This window comes from Tribolium castaneum, chromosome 1 (genome assembly GCF_031307605.1).
Source record: "Tribolium castaneum strain GA2 chromosome 1, icTriCast1.1, whole genome shotgun sequence".
NCBI lineage: Eukaryota > Metazoa > Arthropoda > Insecta > Coleoptera > Tenebrionidae > Tribolium > Tribolium castaneum.
Window position 1 is genome coordinate 24680184 of NC_087394.1, and position 19813 is coordinate 24699996.

At 31.8% G+C, this 19813-nt stretch overlaps 2 protein-coding genes and 1 non-coding gene across 4 annotated transcripts in view; 1 reads left to right on the forward strand and 2 right to left on the reverse strand.

Moving 5' to 3' along the window:
- Positions 1–19813, forward strand: part of Prp16 (pre-mRNA processing factor 16) — a 46486-nt gene that overhangs the window by 7518 nt on the left and 19155 nt on the right. For both annotated transcript variants that reach the window (XM_064357369.1, XM_964523.5), the window contains exons 6-9: positions 11068–11580; positions 13833–14060; positions 14113–14587; positions 16880–17679. In XM_064357369.1, coding sequence (XP_064213439.1) covers positions 11068–11580; positions 13833–14060; positions 14113–14587; positions 16880–17313 — 1650 coding nt within the window. In that variant the 3' untranslated portion in view covers positions 17314–17679. The remainder of the gene's footprint in view (positions 1–11067; positions 11581–13832; positions 14061–14112; positions 14588–16879; positions 17680–19813) is intronic.
- On the reverse strand, positions 2–7662 carry l(1)G0469 (lethal (1) G0469). Its single transcript, XM_008193195.3, has 4 exons — positions 7491–7662; positions 3205–3486; positions 2876–3153; positions 2–224 (listed from the first exon to the last, which is right to left on the reverse strand). Exons 1-4 carry the CDS (start codon positions 7510–7512, stop codon positions 156–158), a joined length of 651 nt encoding a protein of 216 aa, XP_008191417.1. The 5' UTR covers positions 7513–7662; the 3' UTR covers positions 2–155.
- LOC103312481 (uncharacterized) lies at positions 17302–17919 on the reverse strand. Its single transcript, XR_010334615.1, has 3 exons — positions 17711–17919; positions 17524–17658; positions 17302–17476 (listed from the first exon to the last, which is right to left on the reverse strand). It is a non-coding gene; the product is annotated as an uncharacterized LOC103312481 (transcript).

The window sequence follows — 19813 nt, forward strand, 5'->3', positions numbered from 1 at the left end:
GTTTAATCCAATCGTCATTTTTTATTTAAACCTAACTACAACTTTTATAAAAAATAAGTCGTTACAAGTCGATATAAAAGAAATAAATAACAGTCTTAAATTTAACATAATACTAAGTTTTATACAATCTTGTCTTGGTCACGTAACCTAAGGGATTATTTAGCTGTCAGACTTCGAATTTTCAGGAAGAACCCGCCGGTGTTTAGTCGCAGTTGATCCGTAATCTGCAACAAAATTTGCTTATGAGTGGCGCCGAAAATTATCACCTTTTATTATCTCTGTTTGTGTACGTTTTCACACGTAAATACATTATCTGGATATCAGTGGTGCAACGCAAACTCTGTACTGAACTTGACTATCATACAATGATTAGAAAAGCGACTTTTGAACAAATCCGTAATAAAATGACTCAACGAAACGTTGATAAAATGGAAAATTAATTAATTGTTCCATAAAAGTCGCATTTTGCTAATTGGGTAATGGCAGGTGTGGCAATTGTTTTTTCAAAATAACGGCCGTCAAGGTCTCGTAACAAGCTTACACGTTGTTTTTATTTTCATTGTTTTTTCCTAACATCGATGAACTTTTTAAATAATAGAGTCGTTTAAGAGGTTCAGCGAATGTCGAATAAGAAACCAGCTAGTTACACTAATCTTATAGTGGTAATAAAACGCAAAAACAAAGCTAAAAATCAATAGGAAAAGTTCACAGAATAATAAGATACCTTGTACAAAAAATACTTTTACAGTAAGCCATTCAAGTAATCATATGTTCCTCCACTCGCCCTCTATTCAAATTTCATATCCTTGCTTCAAAACATTTTTTCCATTTTTTAAATTTATTGTAAAAGGACAAGACGAACAATTTCAGTTTAAAATCCTTGAGCGTTGTAGAGGAAATTACGTATTTTATCGAAAGCTAATTACACTTTCATCTACTTAAGAATTTTTCTAACTTTAAAAATTGTGAAGTTTTGTTTAGTAGTATTTTATTGTTTTTATATTTTTACAAGTGTAAATAAAGCTTTATGTGATGATTGTCCGTAAAATCAGTCTCTATACTCCGAATAATATAGGCTATTTTTTGCCCAAACGTATAAAATTATAACATTAAATTAAAATTTGTGTAATCATTTCTCGGAACGTCTGAATTAGCGAATTACGTCTTGTTGAATATTTATATTTATGTTGAATTAAGAATAAAAAAATGACTTTAATCTTTTTCTGTGTAATCAAGTCATCTGGACTTTATTATTTAGTCATACAAAAACTTTATCTGTGTAATCATTTAAATGAAACTTCTACTTCTAGCAGAATTCGGTCATTAAAACGTCACATTTATGACGTTGTGGAAAACGTTTTTTTTTGTCTCCTAATATGCAAACATTAAATTAGGTTCCATTCGATTGATAACTATCGAAAAAACATTTTTGCATTTGTTAGTGCGGTTAAAATCCACCAAAAATACGACAGCGTCAAAGACATATGTATGTAAAATAAAATTATTTTTCACAGTGTTAGGGAATGGTTTAGCAAAATTTTGAAGGTAGGTAGAAAACGGCAAAATGAATCGATCAAGTAAAATTTTTGTATATTGAAAACGTATGGTTTTCATTCCTAAAAAATCGTTTTGAACATTGGGTTCTACATTTTGAGTACCGCTGAAGTGGGATAATAAACATTAGTGTGTACTTCTAAATTATTGAAAATTGGCTTACCGGCATTTTCATATTTAGAATTTGAACAGCAATTTAATGGTATTATTATTTTTTTTACAAAATCCATTTTTTAACAGAGTAAAACTATATAAAAGTTTCGAGTTTAGCGTAAAACTTATTGTTTGGTTTTTTAGAATTTTTACAATTATATTATAGAAAAATACCTGTCAAATGTTATTATAACTATCCAAAATAGTTTTTCGCAAATATCTCAAAGCTAACTCATTGTCAAAGAGTGAGTTTTGCATTTAGACTGCTCATATAAGCTATAACTCGTCTGATTATGTCACATGCACATCCAAAATATTGGTAAGTCATTTCCTGTACATATACTGGAAATTTATTTATTGAAAAGTTATTTTATACATTTTTTTTAATTTCTGAATGACTGAATTTTTTATTCTTTGGTCTTTTAACTCACATTGAAATGGCGCCATCTAGTGATAATTTTTGATTTTATAATAAAAATCGGCGCCAAAAAAGTTAAATAGAAATCTTCCATGTCAACCATTTTATAGTGCGAAATTTATTTGTGTTAATAAATGAAAGTTACCACACACGAATGTAAATAGCTATTAAATCAGAGTGTTGAAATGAGCTTTTTTATGCGTCATTAATAAGAATCATGTTAATAACGCACTCCTTTGTGTGGTTAGTGTATTTTGTGTTTATAATTTAGTAATATTAATGTGTCGTTGCATGTAAATCACTTTTAATATTCTTGCAAAAACTTAAAGATTCAATTTTTCCTTACATCAAGAAATGATTATTCGAATTTAATTGTGTAAGCCGGTCAGTCATGATTAACTACCTAAAATTTATTTTTTTTAAACGGTGTTAAGATCGTAAATAAGAAAAAAAATCACAAAAGACTCATTGTCATTACAGAAGGCCACTACGTAATGGCTTGTTTCTCTACTCGTTTTACCCCATTTTTCACTTTTTTTTTCACATGGTACTAGCGGACAAGACAATTTTCAGTATCAGATTTAAAAATCTGTAGACGTCATTGGCAGTGGAGGATGTTTATCCTCATAGGTTTTTAGGGTCAATCACTAGTTTGCCAATTGTCACCACGTGTTATAATTCTTAAAATTTCTGTCTATAAAAACGCGCCCTTCAACTTGTAAATATTTTTTACGCAAAAATTGCACTCACCTTTCGCATTCTGACGTTGGTCGCGACAGGGCCGTACCGACAATAATAGGCGAAATGTTCGGTATTGTGCCACTTCCGTTTCGAATTCTCGGCCGCGAGAATCTGATTCCGGACGGTGTCTTCCGGTAGTGGCGTCTCCGTCTTGTCACATTTATTGTTGATTTTGACACAAGTGCCCTCGGGCCAGAACTCGACCAATTTGCAGGGCAGGACTTTGAATTTACCTTTGGTTTCGCTGATTGTGTAGATCGTTAGATATTCCGGATTTTTGCTCTTTTCTGCGGGGAAAAAAATGTTAGGTTTTTTTGAGTTTGCTTTTTGGGGCTTACCGTAGTTGGGCGCCCAAATCGCCACCCCGTACTTCGAAGCGTCGTTTTCCTTCTGTTCGACGATGAACCCCGATTCGACCACGGCGCAAAAAACGCTCATTTCCGCGTGTGTGAACCACTTGGACTCGCGGAGCTTTTGGCCGACGACGAAGCTTCCGGTCCTTTTGACGCTTTCCTGTTTGAGCTGGAACACCGTGGTTGTGCTGCTCACTTTCGGGAGGTTGCCGTTGCGTTCCCTTCGGTTCTGCTGCTGCTTGTTGAGGTGGATGTTGGCGAGGGTTTCTGTCATCATTTTTGCGGATTAGTACTCGACTCACACTCTCTCGCACTACTGATACGTTCAGTTGAGTTGTTGGTATACAAAGAGTGTGAGTTTTATCACGTCTGATAAGAGAATTTTTGTAAATAATCGCGCGCGCGGCCAGATTCAGGTGTGTGAAAATTCGCACTCGATTTTTTAATTTGGGTCGACGTTTGATTACACAACGAAGGCAAACGAAGAGGTATTACGTCGACAGTGCGACGACGAAAACTTCAATAAAACTCGGCGAAGTTTTAAAATAGAAAAAGTGACGAGTGCGATCGGCCAATCGACGATACGGTTAATTATATACATTGTTTTTCAAATGTGAAGCGAATTTTATCGCAATGGCCTTTCGACATTTTTTTTTTCGAAATGGAAAACGCACAGATAAGGTTTTATCATCGCAATTTTGAAGAAGAGAACACTAATGGTTTTTTTTGTGTGAAGGTTGAATGCGATCTTGAACAGATAAGAAAATTGCGATACGCTCTTCCTCGCATTGAATTGATAAATGCAATTTTGACTTTTCTTGAAGAAATATGATTAATAATATCTTATCATCAAGGATTTTGCGTAGGTATGCTCACTTTTCACGTGTTGTACATATTTTCTTTTTTTCTTCAAATTATCTGTTCTTTAAAAAGCTGATTTGATTAATTGTCAACATAAGAACTGTCATATTCTTTTGGAGCCATTTTATCAGATTTAGGGATATTATTGTTGCTTCTCAATACAACCAAAATTATAAAGAAAACGAATTATTATTGTCCTACAAATAACCAAAAAAGTGCTAAAACGATGTTTTGTGATTTTGAATTTTGAATAAGAGACATATGAATCGTCTTATCAACTGTTGCCAACTTAATAGGCTACTATGATTTAATTGAAGGCACTTTCTTAAAAATATCCAACATTGTTATTAAAAATCTATTGAATTTGTATAAAAAAGCAAAGGAAGCAGTGCAGGCTAATATGCTAGAACATTTTATTTAGTTGGAGAAAAGCAATGAATTTTAATTTCTCGGATTCCATTTACTATATGCAGAAATTTCTATTTTTATAAATTTTTATTAACATTTTCCACTGGAGTTACATCGAATTTTAGACTAATTTATGAAACACAAGGTGTCCGTTTTTTGAGCTCCACCATGAGGATCTCAGTTATTATAAAACATAGGAGGATGTCGGTTAAATAAGGGCAAAGTTGCGCATTTTTATGCTGAATTTTCTGAAAGAAACGTTGATGTGTTATTTTTAGTTTTTGCATTATTGGAAAACCCAAATTTGTATTTTTTTCTTATTTTTTCAAGCGAAAACCAAAAGAACTAGACGTTTTTAACTAGAACATTTTTCAGGCACTTTTTTACAAGGAATTTAATTGTCATCGTGTTTTCCAGGGCGATCTTGATGTCAGCGGTATAACACTCAACTTTGGTTTTTCTTATGGAAGCCATATTCGCTTTTTGTATTTTTGAAAAATGTTTTTATTCCTGATTACAACCATGTATCACATGATATGATCGAATCTTGATTGAGATGCTGATCAAAATAAAAAAAAATAATTTTTGCGAAGAGTGCTTTGGAAAAAACGAAAACGATTTTGTTTTTACACAAACTAGATTTTGAAGGTTTAGTTAAATTTGTATCTGGAAGGTTCATATTTAAGCGTTTTCTTATTTAATAAAAACTAAGACATGATAAGCTAGAAGTTTATTCTTCGTAAAACAAAACAATACAAAGTTACAAGAACTTTGCTCGCATATTTAATGGAACTGTCAAAATTTAGTTTGTTAAACAAATATGGCGTCCATAGGAAAAAAACAGATTTAGATTTCTTGTAAAAAAGTTTCGGAAAATATCCAACTTAAAAACATCTAGTTTTTTAAATTTTCGCGTAGAAAAATAAAAACGAAAATTACAAAATTTTAGACCATTTTAATGTTATGGAATTATTTGAATTTATAACTAAACTAGGTGGCTTTTTTCTGTGATCGGTAAACTAGTTCAAACTGAGAACAAAATATATTCTAGCAAAATACAGGGTCATTCAAAAGTCTCCGACCAACTCTCGAGTGATGATAACTGGACATTCAGTTAACCATAAAAATGAAGTCAGATTTTTTCCAAGCACTTGATTTTTATTATGTATTTTTCCAAACGTCTGAATTGTTGTTCTTTTGTTAATAATGTCAAATTTAAGTTGTTATCGAACCTGAAAGTTTATTAAATGTTTGGTACACCATAAAACACTGATTGGTGATTTTTTTGTACAGGTGTCTGTTTAATGTTGTAAGATCTGACGTTTCCGTCAGATTTAAAAAAATGTGATCTGATGTGAAGTAAGGTTCAAAGAATTTTTGGCCATAAAACTTTTAACTCACTTTGATTTTTTTATCAATTTTCACTACCCAAGAGATGGTACTACACTTTTGAATCACCTGTATAATTTTTCGAAATTTAATTATGCGACTCTTTAAACAGATTAATTATGACAGCTTTGTCGTACAAATTAAAAACAATCAAAGTCTACTTTAATTATAAATTCAAATGATTAAATAATATATAAAAAAATTAATTAAAAAACAAAACAATCATTCTTTCTAGTCATCTATTCCTGTAAACGACTTTTTCATAATAATATTAGGTGCCTAAAAAGGCTGATTACTTCTCAAAATATCTTGAAGGCACTACAAATAATATCTAACAGTTTATGGTTTTTAATTACAACCTGCTTAGCAGTTACAAACAATTTGTCTGAAGTAAAAATCTGATTGTGTTCATTATCGTCCAATTTATTACGGTTTTAACTTGTTTTTTAATTAACACTTCGTAATATTATTCACTTTACCGTTGCAGCCAAAGCAAAAATAAAAAATCCAGAGTTAATAATTATTATTGTCCTATGGAAATTTGTACAAGTCACATTCTTGTGCCAAATTTACAAAATTGACAGCTGCCAACTCGTGTTAATTGCGATGACCTTGACAATTAGAAATTTTCCTTGAATTTGACTACGGAATTAGATCGCGTCCGTATATAAAACCTGGAAGAATTATCACTTTGATACAGTGCCAGAATTACTCCATTACGTAACCTTGAATTGAACAAATTTATTTGTTGCAAAGACAAAAAAATTGGCACAATTAAAACTTATTTTTGGCAGTAATTTGACGTTTAAAAAAGTGTATCAGCAAGTTTAAATTTAGTTTTGCTGGAATTCCGAAAGGAATTTTTATAGTATGCAGTTTGAATGAAATTGACGTTTTGTTGGTATAGTTTTATTATTCAAGGTTGTTAAAACAAAAAAGAACACTAAAATTTCCGAGAAAACCCAGAAAGATAATGTCAATTCCAAACTACACGTAGCCTGACTAATAAATTGTTGCACAAATTATTTAAATTTATTTTAAGCAATTTAAAATTCGAATATTTGGTAGGTATTTGTGACATTTGTCACGTTATCTCAAACAAATAGCTTTACCAAACTGATAAAGTTCATAGTATCGAAACAGTAGAGGATTATTATGTTCAAAAATGTACCACACATTTTACAGAAAGTCAAGTCATAAAACGTTTTTTTTTTCGGAATCGATAACTCCGAACTATTATTGCTATTAAACATCGATATTAATTTTCAGTACAAATGATAAGTGTTATGTATTATTGTTCTAAAAATAGCGCCTTATCAGTTTGTTTGAAATTTGAAAATAATATTTACGCTGCACTTCGATTTTTCTTGTAATTCCCCACATATTATTAACAGAGTTTAATGTCAGTGTGTAACCCCTATTGTAATAATTATTTCAATTAACATTTTTGAAATTATCTCGCAGTCGTGTTACTTCCGTCAACATAACCGATAACCGACAAAAACCCGAGTTTGTTGACTTTCATAAAAACATGCCAGCGAAACTAATTATAAATTATGAATACATTAATTAATCTAATGAAGCAATGACAAAGAGATTTGAGCCGTACTTACCGTCGATATATGCATATTCCATGATGAACGTAGTACGTGCGAGAAGCAACGTATAGAGACCACTTCAAACTTTCTCTTTATGGAATTAAAGCGAAGAACTTTGAATGTTCACAACAACAAATGAGTTGACAATGAAAGAGCGCGCGATTTTTGCTTATCATGGAATGAAACAGCGCCTCTAGAGGGCACCAGAAAACAAAACAGTTTGTTTATTTATTTGTTGATAAACGATACAATATTTCGAATGTAGCATAAAACTATGTCACAAGTGATTGAAAAAAAACTTTATAGATCACAGAAACATTTTATGTGTATCAAAGTTACAATAGTTAGTTATTTAACGAGTTTGAGTGTAAATTGGACGCTTTATTTCACGAGAGGTTTATCATCCACGAGTTGAATACAACAATTTATTTATTTAGAAATACCAAATAGTTGTCAAAACTTCTTTACACGGGAGAAAAATTGAAAATTTTGATAGTGTCCAAGAATAAAAAAATATTTTGGGCATTTCGGTTTGGTATTCAGCCCCTTGTGATTTTTTTATTAATATAAAAAGTATATCAAGTTGATATTCCTAGTACGATATTAAATATTTTAAATAACTTTTTTCTGTATGCATAAGAAGTTCATCTTAAATTTTCTACATTTTTTTATTTTACTCGCATTTAAATTTTTAATGGTTACTTAAATAGTTATTTTTTTGGGCTAGCAACATTTTTTGGACAGATTTTTTACACAAAACAACATTTAAGCATCGCTTGTTTTAGAACCACATAAGAATTAATTATATCAGGTCAGATACTGACCGTCTTTTGCAGATATTTTAACACAACCTTTTTAAATAAATCAACATTACCAACTATATAATAGCAATAATTCACCTAAAACGCAAATACATTCAGTTCAAAAGTCGGCGAATTAGCTCGAGAAAACATTTTCTTCCACTTTTTTTCAATTTAATTCTCAAATTTTTCACCAGATTTCATTAACAGATACCGGGCGTATAAGTTGATTCTACAATTTTAAAATTGTTTTTACGTTGTTTGTGACTTTTAGCACGTTTTTGACTGAAAATGGACATAATTTCTCTAAAATTCTACTGGATTTGCAGTGGCCATGATTTTTATTAACAATGTTTTTCGGAACTTTACTAAACAAACTCAGTTAACTAAAAATTTTTAGAGATAAATTAAATATTTTCGTTTAATTTTTTTTATAATTTAAGAACTAAGTCATCTAAGGATTCAACGCTAAAGTTTGAAGTTTTGTTTCACCTTTACGTTAATTTCTTTTTCTCTCAAAACAAAAGGTATTTTCCCTTTATTAAAATGTGCTCTTACGTTTACAATTTGGCGCCTTTACGTACTTTTTTTACCTCTTTTCGCATTATTTTCTTATTTCTCTCTGTTTTATGCTCCGCTTTACATTTATTTATACGTCTATGTGTTCTCTCAATCTCTTATTTTTGTTTACGTGTTGTTTCACTTACCTTTTCTACACTTTTTTTCATAGAAAAATTGTTGCCGTGATCCGGGTTCGAACACCCGACCTCCCCCGTCGTAAGTGGCGCTTATACCACTGGGCCACCGGGCCCCAGGTACTGACCGTCTTTTGCAGATATTTTAATACAAACTTTTTAAATAAATTAACATTACAAACTATATAATTGCAATAATTCACCTAAAACGCAAATACATTCAGTTCAAAAGTCGGCGAATTAGCTCGCGAAAACATTTTCTTCCACTTTTTTTCAATTGAATTCTCTAATTTTTCACCAGATTTTATTAAAAGATACCGGGCGTATAAGTTGATTCTACAATTTTAAAATTGTTTTTACGTTGTTTGTGACTTTTAGCACGTTTTTGACTAAAAATGGACTTAATTTCTCCAAAAATCACCAAAATAGTGCACGTGCACAAATTCTACTGGATTCGCAGTGGCCATTATTTTTATTAACAATGTTTTTCGGGACTTTAATAAACAAACTCAGTTAACTAAAAATTTTTAGAGAAAAATTAAATATTTTCGTTTAATTTTTTTTATAATTTAAGAAGTAAGTCATCTAAGGATTCAACGCTAAAGTTTGAAGTTATGTTTCACCTTTACGTTCATTTCTTTTTCTCTCAAAACAAAAGGTATTTTCTCTTTATTAAAATGTGCTCTTACGTTTACAATTTGGCACCTCTACGTACTTTTATCTTTTGCCGCATTATTTTCTTATTTCTGTTAGGTTTATGCTCCGCTCTACGTTTCTACTTCTGTGTTTTCTCAATCTCTCTTTAAATAAATTAACATTACAGTCTTTACAATTGCAATAATTCTCCTAAAACGCAAATACATTCAGTTCAAAAGTCGGCGAATTAGCTCGCGAAAACATTTTCTTCCACTTTTTTTCAATTTAATTCTCTAATTTTTCACCAGATTTCATCAAAAGATACTGGGCGTATAAGTTGATTCTACAATTTTAAAATTGTTTTTACGTTGTTTGTGACTTTTAGCACGTTTTTAACTGAAAATGGACATAATTTCTCCAAAAATCACCAAATTTGTGCATTTTCTAGTCAAAAATAGAGCAGAGCACGTGCGCATATCCTACTGGATTCACAGTGCCCATGATTTTCATTAACAATGTTTTTCGGAACTTTACTAAACAAACTCAGTTAACTAAAAATTTTTAGAGATAAATTAAATATTTTCGTTTAATTTTTTTTATAATTTGAGAACTAAGTCATCTAAGGATTCAACGCTAAAGTTTGAAGTTATGTTTCACCTTTACGTTCATTTCTTTTTCTCTCAAAACAAAAGGTGTTTTCTCTTTATTAAAATGTGCTCTTACGTTTACAATTTGGCGCCTTTACGTACTTTTACCTCTTGGCGCATTATTTTCTTATTTCTCTCTGTTTTATGCTCCGCTTTACATTTATACGTCTATGTGTTCTCTCAATCTCTTATTTTTGTTTACGTGTTGTTTCACTTACCTTTTCTACACTTTTTTTCATAGAAAAATTGTTGCCGTGATCCGGGTTCGAACACCCGACCTCCCCCGTCGTAAGTGGCGCTTATACCACTGGGCCACCGGGCCCCAGGTACTGACCTTCTTTTGCAGATATTTTAACACAAACTTTTTAAATAAATCAACATTACCAACTATATAATTGCAATAATTCACCTAAAACACAAATACATTCAGATCGAAAGTCGGCGAATTAGCTCGCGAAAACATTTTCTTCCACTTTTTTTCAATTTAATTCTCTAATTTTTCACCAGATTTCATCAAAAGATACCGGGCATATAAGTTGCTTCTACAATTTTAAAATTGTTTTTATTTTTTTTTTGTGACTTTCAGCACGTTTTTAACTGAAATTGGACATATTTTCTCCAAAAATCACCAAATTTGTGTATTTTCTACATCTCCAAACCATAACAAAATATTAATAGAAAAATACAGATTGGTATGACTTTTCATATTTCCGCAGCCTTTCTTTAAAATTAATTAATATCCCTAACTTTTTTCTATCATTTTTTTTAATGAAACTCTTTATTGAAATTTTTTCCTTCATCTGATTTTTTCCAGATTGTGGCTCGCCGTCACGACCTCAAACTCATCGTCACCTCCGCCACGATGGACTCGAGCAAATTCTCGATGTTTTTCGGCAACGTGCCCACCTTCACAATTCCTGGTCGCACATTCCCTGTGGAAATCCTCTTCAGTAAAAATCCAGTGGAGGATTATGTGGACGCTGCCGTCAAGCAGGCTCTCCAAATCCACCTCCAACCTCCGTCTGGAGATATCCTTATTTTTATGCCCGGTCAGGAGGACATTGAAGTGACGTGTGAAGTCCTGGCTGAGAGACTTGCAGAGATTGAAAATGCTCCAGAATTGTCAATTTTGCCGATTTATTCACAACTACCGTCCGATCTACAAGCGAAAATTTTTCAACGGTCACCGGAAGGGATTAGGAAGTGTGTGGTGGCGACGAATATTGCGGAAACGTCGTTGACTGTCGATGGGATTATTTTTGTCATCGATTCGGGTTATTGCAAGTTGAAGGTTTATAATCCTAGGATTGGTATGGATGCGCTCCAGGTGAGAATAACAAGAAAAAAATATATTTTAGTGACAATAAAAAATTGCACTTTTTGTACTTGATTATTTGGTTCTACTATGAATTTGTAGGGTTTTTCGTGTTTTTTAAATTTTGATTGAAAACTGAAATGAGTCAAAACGAAAAAAACTGATAAACTTTGGTTTTTATTAGCTATTGAATAGTGCAAACTCGAAGTTTCGAATTAATGTTAGTTTTGACCTTACGTTTTATACATTTTTCTGAGCCTCTTTGAATTTATTTTTATTTTTATTGACTTTTTTGGTGAATTTTTGTTCAATTTTAGCGAACTCTGACAAAAAACTTGAGAATTTACCTATAAAAAATAACATTATTTTTGATTGTAATTTGTTTTTTTTTTGCTCATTTTATCGTTTTTTCTGAAAAAAAAGTTTTTTTGCTGAAAAATGAGTTGAATGGAGTGAAACATCTGATTTTTCAGCTACTTTTAGTAAAATTTTTCGGCAAAATATTAGTTTTCCCTAAATGTGTGCTTAGGTACGTGGAAGATATAAAAATAAACTATTTTGCGTTAACAGCTTTGTGACCTTTTTGCTTGTTTTTGTCCAAATTGTACGAAATATTTGCGTTTCTAGCTGGAACTAAAACTCTAAAACGCTTAAAAAAGACAAAACATTCTTTTTCGTTAATTTGGTGATTTATCGGCATGTTTTTAGTAAACTTTGACAAAAAACTTTAGTTTAAAAACGTGTCAAAACTTTAAAAAATATACGAAATAGACAAATGCAATTTACTTTTGGTCAAATTTGGTGAGCTTTTGTCTTACTTTTGACAAAATTTTAGAAATAAATGCGTTTCTGTGGGAAGAACAAGCTATAACGCTTGAAAAAAATCAAATATCGATTTATTCGGTGAATCTTTGGTCAAAATATTACCAAATAACATTAATTTCAATGTGACTTGATGTTCTTTCAGTTAGTTTTAGCAAAATTTTTGATAAAACTTTCGAAAAACGCAAAAAATACAATTTTTGACTAAATTTTGAGAATTGTTGGCATGTTTTGTCAACATTTAAAGAAATAATTGTGTTTCTAGTTGAAATGTATACTAAAACGCTATAAGTTTGACGATTTGTTGGTCTGATTTAACGAAATTTGCCAAAAAATTGAAAATGTAGTTTAAAAACTTGCCTAAAGTTGTAAAAAGATGAAAAATAACATCACTTATAACTAGATTTTCTGGCGAACTTTTGTTCTACTAAAATGAACTAAATCGAGTGAAACTTCAATGACTCAAATGATATGATAGAATAAAATGTTGGACTTAATGCATACAGTTTATTAAAAAATGTATTCAAAATATGTACATTGAATTAATTATATATTCATATTTGACTGAACAAAAATGTAATTTAGTTTTCAATGTTTGAGACGACGACGAAAATGGAGCACCTAAAGACGACTCTGAAGACTTTAGTGACTTCTATGTCTCCTCCTTTCTCTTCTAATAAAGTGTTGGACCCAATAAATTTATTTTATTTTCAGTTTTTCAAACATTTTCTTTTAATGCACATTTTTTTTAAAGATTATTTTTATCCAACCCTATAACTCGCTTATGGTTAGTCTTAACAAGAAAAATGCAAATAACTATTTTGTAGAAAATTTCATGAGCTTTAATTTTGTTGAAAAGATAAAAATTGGTAGAAGTAACAGTTTTCGAGATATAAGCAAAAAACCAAAAAAGACTGCTTTAAAAAATTAGTTTTTACCTCAAAAGTTTGCTTAAGTACTTGAAAGAGTAGTAACTTAGTGAGCGTTTTGCTTGTTTTTGGCAAAATTTTGCGAAATAATTACGTTTCAAGTTAACAAACAAACTAAAAAGCTTGGTTTTAGCGAAATCTCGCAAAATTTTGAAATCTTAAGTTTAATTTGCGGGTTTGAAGATTAAAACTAACACCATTTTCGACCAGATTTTTTGGCTTTAAGAGTATTTTGTCGAAATTTTTAAAAAGTTTTTTAGTTAGAGTTTTTTATCCAATTTTTTAAAATTTGTAGTTTAGTTCGTACCGGAATATAAGTATTGTTGATTGCTTTTTACAAGCATAGACCTCCTAAAATTATTTGAAACAGTTTGTTGTTTTATGCCAACATTTGATTCTTCATAATTTTAAATGCGCTTTTCTCGAAAACTGTAAGTTTCACGAGAAATATTAAAAGATTGTTGTAATGTGCTTTTATTTATCGAATTGATGGACAATTTTTTGTGAATCCAGATTTACCCAATAAGTCAAGCCAATGCCAATCAAAGGTCGGGAAGGGCGGGCCGTACTGGTCCAGGTCAGGCTTTCCGACTCTACACCGAAAGGCAATACAAAGAAGAATTGCTCGTAACGACTGTACCTGAAATTCAGCGGACGAATTTAGCCAATACGGTCCTGCTGTTAAAATCGTTGGGAGTACAAGATTTGCTCCAATTTCATTTCATGGACCCTCCGCCTCAAGTAATTTTACAAAAATTTATGTCGTAACACAAAAAAAAAATTTTTTTTTCAGGATAATATTCTCAATTCTTTGTACCAATTATGGATTTTGGGCGCCCTTGATCATACCGGCGTCCTGACAAAACTCGGCCGACAAATGGCCGAATTTCCTCTAGATCCACCTCAATGTCAGATGTTGATTGTTTCAAGTCAGATGGGGTGCACTGCCGAAATTTTGATAATAGTATCAATGTTGTCAGTGCCGTCCATTTTCTATAGGCCTAAAGGACGCGAGGAGGAAGCCGATGGAGTCAGAGAGAAGTTCCAAGTTCCGGAAAGTGACCATTTGACTTACCTTAACGTTTACAACCAGTGGAAACAAAATAAATATTCATCGCATTGGTGCAACGAGCATTTTATTCACATCAAAGCGATGCGTAAAGTGAGGGAAGTGAGACAACAGTTGAAGGATATCCTAGTGCAACAAAAACTGGAGATTAAGTCGTGTGGCACCGACTGGGATATCGTCAGAAAATGCATTTGCTCGGGTGAGTCAAAAATCTTATTTTTAATTTAAGGGTAATCACAAAAGCAAGTTGTTTCACACAAATTTATATTCCAACTTGATTTTACATCCGGCTCGAAGGACCATAAATATATGTTAGTCAAAAGTAGTTAAACAAAATTGCTTTTAGAAAAATAAGAAAATAAAATTGATTTGAATTTAAAAATATTCTTAAACGTTCGAATTTTTGGCTTATTTTGGGATTTATTAGCTTATTTGTAGTAGTTTTGTTAAGTAATTGCGTTTCTACTTGTAAACTTATTAGAACACTTGAAAAGTCAAAAAGTGTGTTATTTTCAAAGTAATATGTCCATTTTTTACTATTTTATAATAACGTATTTCAACGCTTAAAAAAGTTTTATTTGTTTACCACCAAATTTAGTTTTTTTTTACTTTTGTTTCTGGAAAACATTTCACTCACACTCGAGCTAAATCGAGGGAAACAAGGAAAATTACATCAATTTTAATTTATTTTGTGATTTTTGACGTTTATTGACCACGCCTTCCAAATAAATCAGTCTGCATAATTTAAAAATAAATTACATCGAGCAAAACATTTAAATAAATAACAATTTGTATCTGTTTTGATGATTTTTTACTTAATTTTAACGAAATTTTTCAAAAAACAATTTTTTGTACTACAGAAAAGATGTAAACATAATACAATTTTCATGTCAGACGTGTTTGAAGGTTTGAAAAAGGTAAAGATAAAGATTTTTGATAAATAACTTTGGCTTCTCGGTTTATTTTTGACTTAATTATTTTTAATTTAAATTGATTTAAAACTGAATTTTAACGACTGAAAAAAGGTCTTAGTTTAAATGTGCTGAAACTTTTGAAAAAAGCAAAATTTATACAATAACAAAATGATGATTACGTTACTGGACCTATACCATGTTGGGATGCTCGAAAAAGTAAAAAAATATATAATTTTCGATTTAATTTGGTGATTATTCGATCTGTTACAGCGAAATTATAAAAAATTATAATCTTGAAAAAGTAAAGTAACCATAAATTTAGATAAAAATAGAAATTATTTTTCGGATTTGGACGTAAAAATAAAATTGACGTCGGTATAGTTTGAACATTTCTCATCCAATTTGAACGTTTTTTGAAAACCCCTTTGAATAAGACAAAACTCTGGTGGTTTCATACTTGCTCAAAGATGAGGTTAAATTAGTTTAATGAAGAAAAAACATCAATTTCGATCTAAGTTGATGATTATTTTAACCTTATTAATGATTTTTTTCGAAAAAGGCAGAAATAAAAATATAATTTTTGACTTAATTTAGTGTTTTTTTAATCCGTTTTAACGAAATTTTACCAAAAACTGATAATTTAGTTAAGATGTTGGAAGTTTTGAAAAACTTAAAATCCATCTAATTTGAGAAAATAAAAAAAACAACGTCAATATTGACCTAATTTAGCTAGTGATTTTTACCCAATTTTAAAGATTTTTTTAAGTTTCTAGTTGTTTAGTGCTAATTTTTCGAAAAAAGTAAAGTTAACAGCATGTTCGTCTTCAATTAGGGATATTATTTGTCTCTTCTTTTTAACGTAATTTTGCGAAATAGCTGCCTTTAGGACTGTGAATATACCAAAACGCTCTAAAAAAGGCAAAATGGTGCATTTTTTTACTTAACTTGTTGATTCTTCGGTCTTTTTTAGCTGAATCTTTAAAAAAAACTGGAAATTTGGTTTAAAATTGCCTTTAGAAGCTTGAAAAATGTAATAACCCATTAGTACAAAATTTTGTGGTTTTTCGGATGCAATTTTACTCACAAACAAGGTAAATTTGTGTAAAACGAACGAAATAATATCAATTTTTTTATTTTTTTGTTCAGAATTTTGTATTTTTAAAAACAATAACTAAATTGAGCAAAGAAAGTTAAAAAAACTTTGATTTTATTTTGTGATTTATCACTTTTGTGGAATTTTTCAAAAAAAAACAGTTAAACCAAAACGGACTTAGACGTTTGATTTAGATAAAAACATCACGTTTTTTCATACAATTTGGTGAACTTTGAGCATATTTTAAACGATATTTTGTGAAATAATAGTTTCTCTAAAACATTTTAGAAAAGCAAAAATAACGACGACTAGTTTCCTATTGTATTGAGTAGCTGCAGTTTTCTTAATTTATTAATTTTTTTAGTGTGCGGTACTGACTTTGTCCCTGTTTCGTGTTTTGTCCTCAAACTTTTATTTCTGTTATACTTTTCCTTTTTTTTTGTTAGAAAACATCACAGAAAAAATATGTTTGTTATTTTTTCAGCTTATTTCCACCAAGCAGCGCGCTTGAAGGGCATCGGCGAGTACGTCAATTGCCGTACGGGCATGCCCTGCCACCTGCACCCCACATCGGCCCTTTTCGGCCTCGGGAGCACTCCCGACTACGTCGTCTACCACGAGCTGGTGATGACAGCCCGCGAGTACATGCAGTGTGTCACTGCGGTGGACGGCCATTGGTTGGCCGAACTAGGCCCAATGTTCTTCTCACTGAAAGAAACCGGGAAAAGTGGCCGGGCGAAGAAGAAACAAGCCGCCGAGCACCTCCAGGAGATGGAGAACCAGATGCAGGTGGCCCAGGAGGAGATGAGGGCCCGCAAGGAAGCGGCGGACAAGCGAGAGGCGGCCATGAACAAGGGCCAGGAGATTGTTTCAGCCGGGGCGACGCCGAGAAGGACACCGGCCCGGTTTGGTTTATAACTTTTTATTTATTTTTGTAAGAACAATAAAAAAAATATTAATCAAAAATGCTTGTCTGGTAATTGTTGACAACCCGTTGAACATTTCCAAAAGCAGGTGGAGAGGAAGTCGAGGACGTGGTTGAGGATTGAGGGTTCGATGCGCGTGCGATTACTAATCCGGACTGAAAATTGCTAATTATTTTTAGGTATTTTTTTAAGGGTGTGGTACGTCTGGATGGGCGACGTTTGCAGTAAATGTCTTCGATGGGTCCGTCCAGGCTTGACACTGAGGATAACTCGCTGATAACGCTGTTTTTGTCGAAGTTCATGTCAAGGGAACATGTGGAACAGTTGGGGGTGATAACTGGAGTTTCTGGAAAATTTGGTGAGTCGTTATACTTAAATAATGCGTTTACCGTCTAGTTCATCACTTTGTGGGCTTGGCCATGAGAAACTATCGTCGTGTTTGAGAAAAGTTATTTCGATTGTTTCGGGACTGGGCGTTTTTTTCGCTCGAAAATTCATTAAGTCTGAGTTTTGTGAAAATCAACTGACAGAATAATTTTGTATTTTGAACGCATTGTCACATCACTTGTGTCAAATTTTTGACAATTGGTTGCTTGAAAGTACTGAAACAATAATTCAAAATAAAATAAATATAAATATGCGTATGGTCTAGGGTATGGTGGTAATGTCATCACCAGTGTGAGGAAATTTTATGGGGTGGCCATGAGGCCACAACCGATCAGCTGACTCGTCGTAGCGCTCTCGCGATGTTCATATCTATCGATGAAATGGTCCATTATAGCGCGTGCATTGGCGTAGTTTACTAGGGGTTTATACAATTAATGTTACCGGTTGATTCGTCAGAAACGTTACGATTTGTATATTTTTTTAAAAAGGACTTTAAAGAAGGATTATTTAGTTATCTACAAAATGTGCTCGAGGTGAAATCGCAGCGTATTTCCCTTTGAAACGTGGTGTGGTTAAAACATTTCAAGGGCTAAAAATGGTAATTAAAAAAATATTAATGTCACACCAAAGAATACTTTGAAATTAATTACAATTTCGTAATTTAGTTCTACTGGGTCACTTTTATGCTTTTTAAATAAGTACATGAGATAAAAATGTTCTTTTGACTTTTTAGATATTATTAAAATTAACAGAGAGTTAGGGCGGTTAAAAGTAAAGGTATAATGTTAATAGATAAGTGACATTAATTATTTACGAATTACGATTTTTATCTCTCGAAATGTTATCAAAGGCGATGAACACGCTTCAGAGGGAAATACGGTTCGGTTTCACCTCAGGCGCATTTTGCAGTAATTTTAAATTGCAATAACTTGGTGAGTCTTACAGATAACGAAATGATTCTTGCACCAAAAATTTATTTCAAGTATTAGCTTTATTTCGTTTTGATTATGTGGGAGTCTATCTTTTAAATTAAAAAACTTTCTCGCATCTCGAAAATTTCACTACACAATTATGCAACGTTACAAGAAAATGTAATTTTCTTGGTTTCCCTTTATCAAAACTCAACCTTGTTAAACTATGTATAAATCTGCATTTATTGAAAATTTGTTTGCAAAAAAAACGGAGTTTCTAGCTTTATCCAGAAGGAAGATATGAGTATGTAAACGCAAAATGTGTCCAATTTTAGGTGTTTGCAAATTTTTAGCTAAAACGTCTTTTCAGCCCCTTCGCGAGGGTTGAAACAAAAAATTCTTTGTCTAAACATTTTTTAATAGTCTTTCCTAACTTATATCAACAATGTAAGCTGTTCCACAACATTTCGATTTAATGGTTTATCTGACTGCAAGCGCGCGCCCATGCACTAACCTTCGCCCATAAAATTTCCTCACACTGGTCATCACCCAAGCGTCAGAGTTTTTAATTTTTAATTGAGTCGTTGTGATTTGTTTTTTCAAGTTGCTCAAACTCTTTGAAACAAAGTTTCTTTTCCTGTTAGTGTCATAAACTCAGGACCGTGTTGCGTTGTTAATTTTTTAAGAAAAGAATTCTCGTATTTAATTATATCTCAGGAGGTAGATACGTCTTAAGATACTTCAACTTTATTTTGTGTTTGTGTTATTTATTAATTAAATACGAGATTTTGTTATAATAGTGCGATAACAAAGGACATACTTGGTGATTTAACATTTGAGATTGTATTGTTTATTTATTTTTCTGAGCACAAAAAATAAGACCAATGTACGGATATCTAAATGTTAGGATACATAACGACGTACAAATAAAAGGTTCCCGTCTTTTTAGTTCCCTTATTGTCGCCTGAGTCGCCAGTTGTTCCATTACCGTCAAGTTTTCAGAGTAATACATTAAAAAAAATAGACAGATTTAACATTAAATTCGCAATAGTAAAAGAGATAAACATAATGCAAAATTTTTCTTGTGAAGTATATTTAAAAAAATTATACTTTCACCAATTTGCACTCTGCCCCATATCTAAAAACCACAATAAAAACCCAGTAAATACGGTTACAGATATAAGGAAAATGTTA